Source organism: Centruroides sculpturatus, unplaced genomic scaffold (assembly GCF_000671375.1).
Source record: "Centruroides sculpturatus isolate CEXI.00-Female unplaced genomic scaffold, Cexi_2.0 scaffold12, whole genome shotgun sequence".
Classification (NCBI taxonomy): Eukaryota; Metazoa; Arthropoda; class Arachnida; order Scorpiones; family Buthidae; genus Centruroides; species Centruroides sculpturatus.
In genome coordinates this window covers 709,382-723,199 of record NW_019384438.1, presented here as the reverse complement: position 1 = coordinate 723,199, position 13,818 = coordinate 709,382, and the positions used below count along the sequence as shown (strand labels likewise).

The 13,818-nt window shown below is 29.0% G+C and overlaps 1 protein-coding gene across 1 annotated transcript in view; it reads right to left on the bottom strand.

Annotated features, from left to right (window-relative positions):
* Window positions 1-947: 947 nt before the first annotated feature.
* LOC111620024 (ubiquitin-protein ligase E3C-like) overlaps window positions 948-13,818 on the bottom strand; it is a 68,550-nt gene continuing 55,679 nt past the window's right edge. Inside the window, exons 11-25 of the mRNA XM_023361868.1 lie at window positions 13,235-13,413; window positions 13,065-13,151; window positions 12,839-12,993; window positions 12,551-12,774; window positions 6,005-6,109; window positions 5,658-5,754; window positions 5,443-5,537; window positions 4,772-4,910; window positions 3,969-4,213; window positions 3,764-3,888; window positions 3,589-3,679; window positions 3,412-3,510; window positions 2,741-2,897; window positions 1,628-1,758; window positions 948-1,522 (exon numbers count right to left, since the gene is read on the bottom strand). Coding sequence (XP_023217636.1) covers window positions 1,352-1,522; window positions 1,628-1,758; window positions 2,741-2,897; window positions 3,412-3,510; window positions 3,589-3,679; window positions 3,764-3,888; window positions 3,969-4,213; window positions 4,772-4,910; window positions 5,443-5,537; window positions 5,658-5,754; window positions 6,005-6,109; window positions 12,551-12,774; window positions 12,839-12,993; window positions 13,065-13,151; window positions 13,235-13,413 — 2,100 coding nt within the window. The 3' untranslated portion in view covers window positions 948-1,351. The remainder of the gene's footprint in view (window positions 1,523-1,627; window positions 1,759-2,740; window positions 2,898-3,411; window positions 3,511-3,588; window positions 3,680-3,763; window positions 3,889-3,968; window positions 4,214-4,771; window positions 4,911-5,442; window positions 5,538-5,657; window positions 5,755-6,004; window positions 6,110-12,550; window positions 12,775-12,838; window positions 12,994-13,064; window positions 13,152-13,234; window positions 13,414-13,818) is intronic.

The following is a 13,818-nucleotide window of genomic DNA, read 5'->3' as shown; positions in this document are numbered from 1 at the left end:
TGTCTGCGGCGCCGCCAACTGGAGGTTTAAATAAATGTGTTACCTCGGCCATTGAAATCGTCAGACTTAAATCCAATAGAAAATACGAGTATTTGGGGAAATTGTTCAATATGGAACTGGGAAAATAATTTTACGTCAAATAACATATATTACTTCACAATAACATTTAAACAATTCCACAAAACTTAAGTATCCACTTTGTTTTAATCAAGAGATGCTAGATTGAAAGAAGTGATCAATGAATACATCAGGTAATCGGTCAAATTATTAATCCATAATATAATATTAATTTATAAATGATATACTGTATATTGCTTGAATGTCACATTAATTGGTTAGTGATAATTTGTTTGATTTCAATAATAGTAATACATGTTAAACATTACATTTTAATGTATTATTTTGTTTGTTATATGACTACAATTTTTTTATTCGTAAAAATATTAATTGTATGAATACTTTCTTAAAATATGTTAAGTAGTAATGTCATATTCTATACGCCCACCAGTGGCCAAGCGGTCTTCGTTCCCTGAATACACTGGCAGTTCGGCATCGCGCCTCACTCGGATGTGCTGGCCACGCGGAGTTTTCCGAGTTTTCTCCATGTCTGTAATGCCTAAATAGGGTCCAGTTTCCCCTAAAAAGCACCCCCATGTGTTGAGTTGCTATAACTTAACTAACAAACAACATATTTTATATTTTACGAAAACTATTATATTATCAAATAAAAAGCAAAGATGGTTGGAGCAATAACATCTGCAAATATCCTTTGAATGAATTAGTTCACCTTTTTTAAAAAAATATATATTTAACTTTAATAATAAATACTAGGCAATTTGTTAAATATTATAAAATACGCTTGGAATAACTTTGGTCATTCTAAGTTAACGTTGATATTCGATTGATCTAGTCTGAGTTATGCCCTATGATAATCTGATTCTGTAACGTCATATACCTGGAAGGTGGCGATTTACTTTTGCCGTGGTCCGTACCCTTCACTTCTAATTTTTTATTATTCATTGGAATAGTGAATATCTTAAATTTCTGGCATAGGTGACAAAAATTCTGGATTCGAGTTTTTGCTGTTAAATACAATTTATTATCTATTTATAAAAGTACATTTAAACATTCTTTCCTCTTGTATATTTATATACATGACACACACATTTCAAATTTAATGACATCTTTGCGTAAGAGAAAGAATTTTGTTTAGGAATTGTTGGGTAAAACAACTGAGCTTCGATTTTCGAGGAATTTTTGTTTTTTTTCTAACCTTAGATCGAGACACGACTGCGACGTACGATACAAATATAAATTATGTACAATGTCGACGTGCTAATCCATTTAAACGTTAGCTCAGTTCGAATCCCGATCCCGACTCGATGGCGTACAACAACTTAGCACGAAGCGTTTCTTCGTCTTTGAATTCGGGTAATTTTAGCAAGTTCATGCAAGTGGATGCCGTGGGTAGTCTGTCCGGTTCGTTCCCGGCATACTGGATACAAAATGCAGGCGAAAGATCCTTAATAAAACAAAATAAAATGTTTGTATTTACGGAACATTTATTTAAAATTTATGAAATTAAGAGAGGAAAAAATCAGTTTATTTAATTATTTCTTTATTTTACCTTGAATCCGAGTAATGGAGGTCTCGAACAACTGGTCACAAATTTTAGTAACTGTCGCTTTCTTTTTTCGTCAAAATTTTCAACTACTCTCCAAAATGCTTTGATTATTGGATGATCAATGGAATAGCCTCCTTCAAAAATATCATGTAACAAATTATTCATTTTAAAATAAATTATACTTGTTGAATAATCTGACACACAGTAATTTTATATAACTGTATACAGTATATATAAAATAACTATCTGAAAAGAAAGATTGACTAATATTTAAGTCAAAGATTAATCAAGAATGTTTTCCAGCAATCTGTTTTTGATGATATTACAATATGTAATGTACTGTACAATGATGATTATAAATTAAATATAAAAAAAATATAAAATTGCAACGTTTAACAATACTTTGTTTCCGTTTGTTCATCCGTCGTTCGCTCCAGTTGACAGTCCACAAATTTACAAACACGGAGGCGACCTTTCACAGAGGCGTGTTTGTAAATTTGTGGACTGTCAACTGGAGTGAACGACGGATGAACAAACGGAAACAAAGTATTGTTAAACGTTGCAATTTTATATTTTTTTATATTTAATTAAATGTAATATTGTCGGCCATGTTTATATTTATTATTTTTCTTCAAAATGATTATAAATGTTTGACAAGGTAGCTGATGAGATTAGGATCGATGCTTCTTGTCCATTATTTTAAGTATTGTAGAAAAACGTTTACCAGAACCTTACTTCATTTAAGGACTTGTTACATGGAGGAGAAGAGTGCACAAAAACTAGAGGACTACAATAGTTTTTCAGATATTTAATGTAACACAAATCTGTAAACTTTTTTCTACAATATCTAATAAAAAAAAATTAATTTATCATTAATAGTTAACTTTGATGTAATTATTTATTTGTATCAATAAAATAATTTTCTCAACAGCAATATTTTTCTTCCATCTATATTATAGAAAATTTGTGACTTTTTTAAAGCTGTTGTAGACAAAAGAATCTATTATAATATACAAGAATAGTTTTTTAATAAATAAGAAAAACAATTTACGAAAAAAAACATTAAAATTAAAATATTCAACGTATTAGGCTGAGTTATTCTAAATGATATTTTACCTGCATAATTGGTGTGAATTTTAAGATCTTCTACATCCACAGGAGTATGAGCACCAGAAATCAGAATCTGCAGTTCATTAGGATCGAACATTCTTAACCATTCCAAATTAATGACATTAGCTAATCCTTCTTTAAAAGCTGCACATTGCACTCTTATCTGCAAATATTGATTCAGTGAGTTATGAATGTTTCATTAATAATATCCATAACTAAAGTTCAATAATTCTGATTTTTCTATAGAAAATTTTTTTTCTAAATGAAAGGCTAATTTACTTTCAGAAATTAACAGCTAAATTAAATAAAATGGTAATATATTCATAATAATAGCAAAAGTAAATACTCAATTTCTATTACAGATTTTAAGGAAGATATTCAACAAGATTTTATTATTTTTATTTCAATTATATAAAAGATATTTTATCATCAATTATATATTCAGATTATGACAAAATTTTAAATAAAAATGTGCTTTAAGTATTTGAAATTGTTGATTAAATCTTGACAAATAATGGCAGTACCTCTAGTTTTTGGAGATGCAAAGTTAGAATTGTATGATTGGCAAAATGTAGATGATGTGAGAGGATATTGATTCTGATTTGTCAATGTGTGACATTTTCCAATGCTTATTCTTTAATTAAATTTATTAAATAAATACAACAAATTTCTCTTACTTGTTTGTTCAATTTATAGTCTGCCATTAAATGAATATACTCAATTCTATTGGAATTTGTGACAGGAATACTTGATCCATTTGATTTCAGATCGACCATCTGAGAAAATTTCAAAGATAATAGAATTAAACATAAATTTTCTATTTTTGAAAAATTTAATTAAACATTTCAACATACTTGATTTTCTCCTAGTTCACTGTTTAAGACTGTAAAGTCTAAACCAATATCAGAGACATCTCCTGTATATGTTTTTAAATACAGCAAATTTCTATATGAAAATATTAAGTAATTATGACAAAAATTAAGAATTGTATAATTCAAATTAGCTTACAAAATTTATTGCTTTACCTACTTGTACATTACAGGATCTAGAGATGCCAAGTGATGTATGTCTACATCTGACGAGTACCTCGCTAATATTTTTGACAGAAAAAATCCAGCAAATGGCAATTCAACAAGCATGTTTTCATAAATTGCCTAAAATAAAATATTTTTATCACAGTGATTTTATCTGAGCAAAAAATAAAACAAAACGAAAAATAAAAATGCATCCATACCTTTCCTAAAATCCGACCAATAAAAAAATAATGCTTTGTGAAATTGTCTACCAGTAGATGGACACTAGGATTAGGATACAGTAGTCGATCATGAGTAGTTTTGAAAAATCCTCTGTTTGGATCAAATGCAGTTTTTAATAATTCACTTAGAAATTCCCGAAATATGCCACCTCCATCTATTCCTGCCTCATCTAATCCTACAGCATTTACTAATTGAACCCTCATCTTTAATTTCAGATTTGGTTCTGCAATTTTAAATATTACAAATTCATTTCTCCATTAAATATTTCAATTAAACAAAAGTAATTTTTCTTAATGTAGGCCAGGATTGGTTAATTTTACAGACTTGACACACCATGTTGGTTAAGTGAAAAATTAGTCTTTGGGTAAAGACTCCATTGAGAGCATGATTATGAAGCTATGTATACAGCCTTGAAAAACTCTTGTAGGTACTGTACTGTCTAATGTTTATTATAAATAATTTAATTTATTATTGTTACTGCAAAATAATTTTATGATTATTAATAGTAATCTATGCTTGCTGATTGGACCGATGAGAGACTATAAGTCCAAAATGCACTTCCAATATTTCCAATATCAATAAAGCATATACCTTTCCACTTGATCTGTGACTTCTTTTCAACACTAAACCTATTAGGTGTGGTCTAAAATTAGCCAACCTTTGGCTGTGTTAAGAATTACTCCAGACTAGAAGCAAGAAACTTTACAAGAAAAGCAATTTTATTTAAAATTTTAAATTTTCAGCATTATAAATACTGTACATAAAAATTAAAACTAATTACCATTATCTATTGATAATTTATCAAAGGCATCTTCATAGATATAATTTCTTCTTACTTGTAAATTTATCAAACCAATCATAAAATTAACCATTTCTCCCTGATTTTCTCTCCTATCATTTGCAATTAACGACTGAAATATCTGGAATTATAAAATTTAAAATTAACAATACATTTAACATTAAATTAATCCTTTAATTTAGAAAGAGTTAGAAGAGCTAAAGACATTTCATGTCCAAAACTTTATTTTTCAAAATTTTGAATCATAGTATTAATTAAAAAAAAAAAGCACATTATAGCATCAAAAATCTGGACCACATCCATATTTTCAAATATGTGTGTAAATTAGCAGACTGTCAACCCCAAATACACTATAAATCAAATTTAGATGTTCTAAGTTCAAGCCAGTATTCCACAAGGAATATAGAAATATTTACAAAAATCAAATTATAATTTATAGAATCACTATATTTAAACAAAAAATACACTAATAATAATTTAAAGATTAAAAATTTATGAATACTGAATGAATGTTAGAATATAAACAATGCAGGGTTGAAAGAACAACAATAATGAAGTTATTAGTGAAAGGAATTAATATCTATTTTTTGACAGCCAAATACTGATTTCTGATGCTTCACTGTAATAAAAGATAAAAATTTAAGAAAGTATACCTTTACTCTATCATGAAATGAAACCACAAAAGGAAGTTCTTTAAGTATTGTCATATGTCTAATTTCATTTGCTGTGAGAGGACATCCTTCTTTATCTAAATATCAGTGATCAAAACATTAAAACAATAGTCACAATATATAATACTAATAGCTATAGTATATTATTATAGTTATATAAATTCAAAAAGACAAAATCAATTCAAAAATCCACAAACCATTATTTTTGCCCATCTGTTCTCGAGTTAAGGAACGCATTCCTATGAATGGTCTGTAACTGTGAATTCGTCGGCATCCAAACTGCAAATCTCTTGGCTAAAGTAAAATCATTAAACATTACTGACTTACATTTAATATAAAAGCCTAATTTAAACAATGTTTAAAAGAAAAAACATTCAGAAAATCAAAATTAATTCTAACTTCTTTATTTAATCAGTTTTTACAACAAAAAAGAAAATAAAATAGATTTTTAAAAAGTTCAAGTAAATTAAATTTAATATAATTATTATTTTATAATTATATATGAATTATTTTAATTCATTTACTATTGTTTACTCTTTCTTACCCTATTTATGGGTATCTCAACTTGTGGTGCCAACCAATGGGTTTCTTCACAATATTGACGTCTAGCATCTCTACTGTATAACTGGCGAAGAAGTGTTACTGTAACCTGGATAATATAAAAATACATATTAAATTAAAAAAAATTAAGTGTTTTTAAATTCAAAAATGTGTGATTTTTACAGTATTCATACATATTGAATTTTGAGGAATGTTTTCACTAGCCTTTGAATATTGTTGCTTAGAGGAAAGGTGACAACAATCATAAAGTCATTGGTGAACACATTTAGATGTTTATTAGTCCACAGAATGTACTAACACTGCAGCACACAGTACAAGAAAAATTGAACTGATAGCTTGCAGTTCTATAGTGAGAGGGAGCATTCTCAAAATATGCAAATGATCGTAAATTAACATATGCAAACGTTCAAACTTTGAGAATGTGAACATAAAAAAAACTGATGCACCCTATAGCATGTTTGAACCAGAGACCTACTGATTCATAGATAGAGATTATAACCACTGTGCCATGCGCTTGACAGTTGGAAACAAGTAAATCACAGCAGTATTAGGTAAAAGGATCTTTTTTCCTGACAAGATACAATCGACTCCCCTATAACACTTAATTATTCCATTTTATATGAGTTCCATGTTGTACAAATCACTTAGATTTTACAAATACGTGTGCCAGGCTGTGAACGGCTCACGTATTTGTAAAATCTAAGTGACTTGTACAACATGGAATTCATATAAAACAGAATAATCAACAGTGTTATGGGGGGGGATCGACTGTATATCTAAACAAAGCCATACATGCATATTTTGTAGAAACTAGAAAATAGGCACGTTCAGGTGCTATAAAAACATTATCTTTTCATTAGAATTTATTTTTTGCCTACTTTGAGAATTCCTTGAAATCCATATACTTTTTCACTATTCTCTAAGGCCAAGACTCAACTAGCGTAAAAATGGGCATAAAAACCTTCGCCATAAAAATGTTTAATCATGTGACCTATTTGCGTTTGCATCTGGATTGCGGTGGAGGTACAGCTAGCGAAGTTTTTACAGTGACGGGATACTATCAAAGTTATAAAGACAATGATTATATTCTAAGAGTTTTTTCTGTACTATAATTACAAATGTAATAATAATAATAATATCTTTACTTTCATATATTAACTTTTATTATCGTACCAGGCATTGGGGCATACTAAATTACAAATAAAAATAATAATAATAATATACTGTAAAAATATAAAATAAGGATTTTTCTTTGGCTGTCCATATCACATTTTAGGCACCATTATTATAAGAATCAGAAAACCTCTTGTCATATATACCTCTTTCTGATGTTTGTGATAAATCTTTCCAGATCTATAATTGAGTAACCACAAGAGAATATACACAAAAGCTCATTTTCCTCCATTTTCGCACCATGTCACAATGACCTAGATTTCACTGACTTCCAATTGGTGGATGGCACCGTTTTATAGCCATATTTGCATCAAAAGTTGAACACTGCTCAACTCCCTTTTACACTGGTTTTCAACCTGCTCGGGCATAAAATATCATAATGAGATGTTTTATGCTGTTTTTATGCTAGTGGAGTCTCGGCCTAAGAGAATGCCAATAGACCAATACTACTTTTTATTGGATTGGTATAAAGTAAGATCTTATCACAGAGTAATTCTATCTCAAAACTGAAAAGTGTGTATAGTAGACCCCCCTATAAAACGGATTCATATAATACGAATTTGTATATAACAGCAAAAAAATTACGATCATATTCATATAAACATGCTAAAAGAGACTCGTACGATACAGTAAAACGTCATCGCCAACTCTTGTCACGACAGGATTGGTTGAATCTAGACCAATAGCGGATATTACACAAACCATTGAGTTTAAACGAGCAGCGGACCTACTAAAAACCATTTATTATTTAACGGCCATAAAAATTATATTTATATTAATGATGTCTCCAAAGTTCAGCAAATTTTTCACAGAAAAATAATTTATCTGAAAACATGTGCCCGCCATTCAATGCGCCACTCTACGACGAAAACAAGCTTAATTAAGCAATGGCATCGTTGAACGGTGCACACTCAGTAAGTAATCCTACAATTTTTTGTTTATAGCATAGTTTATATGTATTATTCCCAAAAAATTATACTTGTTTTGGAAGTGTTGAGTCAAATTAGTCTAGAATCGATTAATTTTATGGAAGAAAAACTTCCAAACAGCCGTAGTCTGTAAACTGCATATGTGTTGGGCTGTGATTGGTTCATGTATTTAAGGACTCATACAACATGAATTTCATAAAACACGAAACGTATCTACCATGTTATAGGGGGTCTACTGTATATAGAAAGGCTTTTGTACTTCACACAGTTCAATGCCTAAAGTCAGACTTTAAAAAATTCTTGTGTATGCCAATGGAATCCAATATTTACACCAAGCATGTAAAAAATAATTCATATAAATTAAAGTTTCTTACTTCTGCTTAGGCATTATCCTAGAACTAAAGGATGTCTATCTAGATTTTAGACATTTATTTACACAATAGTGGTAATGCCTTAAGACAAGAAAACATATCATCCATATATTAGGGTAATAAAAAATTGTTAAAATTAATAATAAACCAAATTGAAATGATACTGTTTTTAATCTTCAACTCTTATAGCTACAGATCAAAATATTTGTTTCTCTAATCCAGTGAATGCCATAAATCAAGAAAATTTATTTAGAAGTTGATTACTGATTGCATTTAAACAATATGTTGAATGAGTAAACTATCATTTTCTGATGTCTTCAATGGCTAGTTGATGTAGTGAAGGAATAAGTCTGCCACCCAAGAATTCATAATGCCAAAATTGTGGGTCCTTTAAATTCAGGTCAAGAACCTCAAGAACTTTTCATGGGTAATCTATCCAGATATAACTTATATTTCTGTCAGCAGTCATCCATTATAAGCCTGGTCAAACCAATGATGTGTATAGAATAAAGGTTCTCTTAATGCCTTCAGTGTAGAGAGATTCAAAATGAAGAGTGTGGTCTTCCAGGAATTCATATGCTAAACTTCAGCATAAAATCTAGCATAAAACAGAAAGCATAAAAACTTTTATGAAATTTTGGCTGAAAAATAACTGCAAAAAGTAGAGCTTGTGTCTACTTTTTACACACGTAAAATTTTTATGCCAAAATTCCTCCAATAAAGAGAAGTCTTTTTTTGTGACATCAAAGTAAACATGTGTTTATTCATTCTAATAATGGCAACAATGGTGGTTAGCCCTACAATTGTTACAGTCTCCAAGAAATAAAAAATAAATGAAATAGAAGACTGTATTGAAACCATTCAACCACATAAGTGCCTTTATGACAAAAAGTGTCAGGTATAAAGACACTGTATTTAAACAAAGTTTATGGATGGCTGTAGGTGCTAAATTTGAAATAACAGGTAGGTCTAGTAGAATCAATATATAGTATTTAGATCACACATTCTTTATTTCAATTTGGAATACAAGTCTATTCATTTAAATTTTCTAAATTATAGGAGAGGAAGTGGAGAAAAAATGAAAGGTACAAAGGGATAGTTATACAAGAGAAAAAAAATTAATAAAATATAGCACTGTTAGTGGCAGTGGCGTTTCCTATCCAGCCAGAATTTTTATGCATGTGTGTTCTGGCATAAAAGTGTAAAACAGAAACTGAACCAAAAGGTAATTTCTGTTTCAGTTTCCTGCCACACAATTTTACGCATGTGTATTCTTGGTCTAACATTTTAAACACAAAATCAGCCGATTGAAAAGTTGTTAAACTAGTTTTGCTATACAAGTTCCCCTTATAGCCTGAGGGGTAAAAGAATTTAGTCATTAGCAACAGAGATAAAGTAAGTATACAGTGCTTAAAGAGTTAATTAAATGTAGTGTCAATCAGATTCAATTTATACCAAAAAGATAATCTTATGAAAAAGTAAATCTAAAATTGTTTTACATATGACACTTTTCAGCATTAAAGTTTTTGTACCATATTCTGATTGCAAACAGCAATTTACCATTAACCAAACAAAAAAATTATCTTAGAAAAGCTTTGTCATAACTCAAAACCTGAATGTTAAATCATTTGAGCATTGGCTCACAAAATAATTTAATTTTTTAAAATGAGTTTACAAACTTTTTTGAGGTAAAATTATCATATTTTAATTAAAGGAAATACAAATATTAATCAAAGTCATAGTGACTTTTAAATTAAATGTCCGTGTTTTTTAGATGCCTAAAAAGTAAACTCTAAAAACAAAAAATGCAAGTCTAATAATCATCAAAACTTTCTTGAAATTTGAAATATTACAATTAATAAATTCATAAAACTAAAATTATACATATGTAAAACCACATAACAGATCATTATCATCTATTATATAAATAATCTTATGTGGCAGCTAAGTGAAAAAAGTTTAAACTTTATTATATTAAATCATAACTTTAATTGCAGTGTTTTATTAATAATATTAAAATCATTCTGTACACTAACTTTCTTTGTAAAGGATGTCCCAGCTAAAATCTTTAATTTCAATATAGTAGAGCATTGTTTATCCAAATCAATTGGGGACTGGGGTTGTTCAGATAATCAGTTATCCAAAAAATAAGTTATGTACAAAAAAATATATTAACCTATCCCGTGTTGAAATTTTTCTCCATTGCATGTCACTTCATGTCGAATTTTCATCGATGTTAAGCTTAATGTAAACTTTTTAAAATAATAATCGTGGCTATTGTATCGTTAAAAGTTATTTCTTTATTTTTTACAAACAGAATATATATATTGAAAAATAAAAACAAAAAAAATTATACTTTAGAAGTTAATCTAGTATCAAAAACGTTTGATTCAGCATGACACAGTCCTCGGAAAACACCACACAAAAGTGTCAGTGCTGCCAGCTAAAACACACACATCAACAAAAAAATATTGGAGTAACCCAAGATATAGCCAGAGATTGCAGCGCCACAGCACTAGCGAAAATTTAAACTTGCCAACTGGAATTCTTTCAGATAAACGACGCTCTACTGTATTTTATTGTTTGAAAATGCAACATAAAAAATAAAAATTACAAAAACTAAATGAGTGTGAAGATATATGGTTTTCTACCATATGCTTGGCATCACAGGATGACCAACTGAAATGGTGGCAAAAGTATTAATGTTGGAGCAGTGTATAAATATACTTATATTACCATATACTTTAAGTACTGTACATTTATACATTGCTCCAATATTAATGCATTAGTGAAACAAAAAGTCTTCTTGGAATACAGAGGAAATTTCTTAACGAATATAGAGGACAGGCAATATCTAAAAATGGGATAATAACCACTTTTGTAAGAAGTTTAGGGAAACAAGTTCAGAAATGTATAAGAAATATGTTATGCCTAAGGATGATCTCATGCTAAAGAATATTCAAGTTGTCTCCAAAAAATTTGGTGAAGTCTATGTATGTTGATTAAACACCTTTCAGCTAAAATGAGTATTTCAAAATCCAACTTATAAATGATAAATTATGAAGGAGCTGAATTTGTACCCATACAAAATCCAGGCTCTACAAGAAATCATGTATGTGATTAACAAATGCCTAAATTTCACAAATAGGAGAGTGAATTTTTCAACATAATCCCCCATATCATTTCTCTCTTTTGGCTTATTGACAAAGCCGAGATTAATCTATCAGGCTACACAAACAAGTAAAACCCTTGCATGCTTGTCATCTCATTTTACATCCACAATATCTAACAATTTGGTGCAAAATACTGTCTCATGAAGTGATCAAATGTTTTCTATTTAATGAGAATGTTGAGCACAAAAATTATTGTGATCTAAGGAGTAGTTTTTTTACTGTATTAGGAGATACAGGTAAAAAACATCTATAGTGTGATTTATATAGGATAGTGCAACATATCACTTGATGAATAATGTTCTGAATTAAGAAATTTTCTGTCACATTTAACAATAGTCTTCTCAAACTGTTTTCCTGAATGTTTTGGAGAAGGATATCCATGGTCTCCATCTTCCTCGAATTTAAACCATAAGATAACATTGTGTTTAGGTGAGTCTCTATAGTTATTGTTCCAGTTCACTGTTGTGGTTTTGATGTAAGATAACATCACAGGAAATAATAAATACAAAGAAAAATCACAATTTCACATACTATATTTGGAATTATAGGTACATATCATTCAAAAGGCTGTGGTGCATGTGTCACCAAATTGTTGAAAACTTCATGGTTAGAATAAAAGAAGTTGTTACCCTTGGAGGAGAACACAAAGCCTTATCTAGTGTAATCAAAACAGAACTATATTAAAAAAAACATAATTGTGCTTTTAATGGTTACTGAACACATCACTGTTTTAGTTGGAACATCCTGTATTTTAGTCTTTGCATATTTTATTTAATTTTCAATATTTTTGCTGAAAACCTAACACATAGAAGCAACTTCTTAATTTTAGATAATTTTTTTCTTAGGTTATAAATAAAAAATAAAATTTGTAAAAATTACTTGCCTTAAATAATTGTAACCATTTTTTTACTTCTTGCATTTCTTCAGAAGAAATTTTCTCTGGAGGAGCACCTATACTTAACATAGCTCTTTGATATTCTTTATTAAAAGAGGGTCTAACATCAGGATATGCTAATTCAATTAAACCTAAACAAACATCTCGTAATGTAAGACTAATTGTTGCTAATTCTGATGTACTAAAAGGCATGGTAGATGGATTTGCAAGACCTAAAACAATTTTTAAAAATTTAACTAAAGTTTTATTCAATTATAATAATTATTTTATTCTTACCTGTTTCATCTCCATAAAATTCAATATCATATAATGTAGGTAGGAGATGACCCAAAAATGCACAAAATAAAGTTAACTGAGGAAGGAAGTTTTCCAAATCTGAAGATGACAAAGGAACACCTCTTGCCAATAATTGCAATAGTGATGTCTGTGAACTATAATGATGAAACATTTACCAATAATTTATTTAATAACTTGTGATTATATCCACTACCAAAATACTTACTCAAAAACAACTGATGTTGTAGATGAGACCACAGAATACCACAAATACCGAAGAAATTTTGGTTTAAAAGTCAGACTATACAGTAATCTATTTAAAATATATTGATAATTTCACATAAATATAAAATTTATGCTTTTATTAATTTATCAATTAATGAAAAATTTTCATACCGATATCTATGAATAGCTAATTTATGATGCAATAATAATGTATGGCAAATACAACATAGTGAAATTAATGTTTGACTATTTCCTTCTTCTGTTTCAACAGCTGATAAGAGAATATTAACATGTTGTTGGTTATTCAGCATTTCAATTGAAACTTCAGAAATTCTTTCTAATTCTTCATCCTATGTACAAAATTAATTAAACAAGAACTTATTACAATTAAATAGTGATTTGGTTTTTATAATTTTTATTTTTAATGTTCTTAAAGTTTAATTCTTTATTATATAGTTCTTCAAATATAAGCATTTCAAATTTACACTTTTTGAATACTGGAACTTGTGACTAAGCCTTTTCAGAACCTTTTTATTTCCAGTAAGGTATTATATTTAGATGCAAAAATAAATGTTTTCGAATCTCTATTGAAATCTGCTTCAGGTTCGATATTGTTCTAACTTTGGAATGCCCAGAGTTCAAATTTTAAACTGCCAATTAATTCAAGTATTTGAATTATTTATTACCAAATATTTGGCTATTTATGTAATTCTCCATTATATAGGCCCAGCACCTCATATTAATTTTTTTGTCCG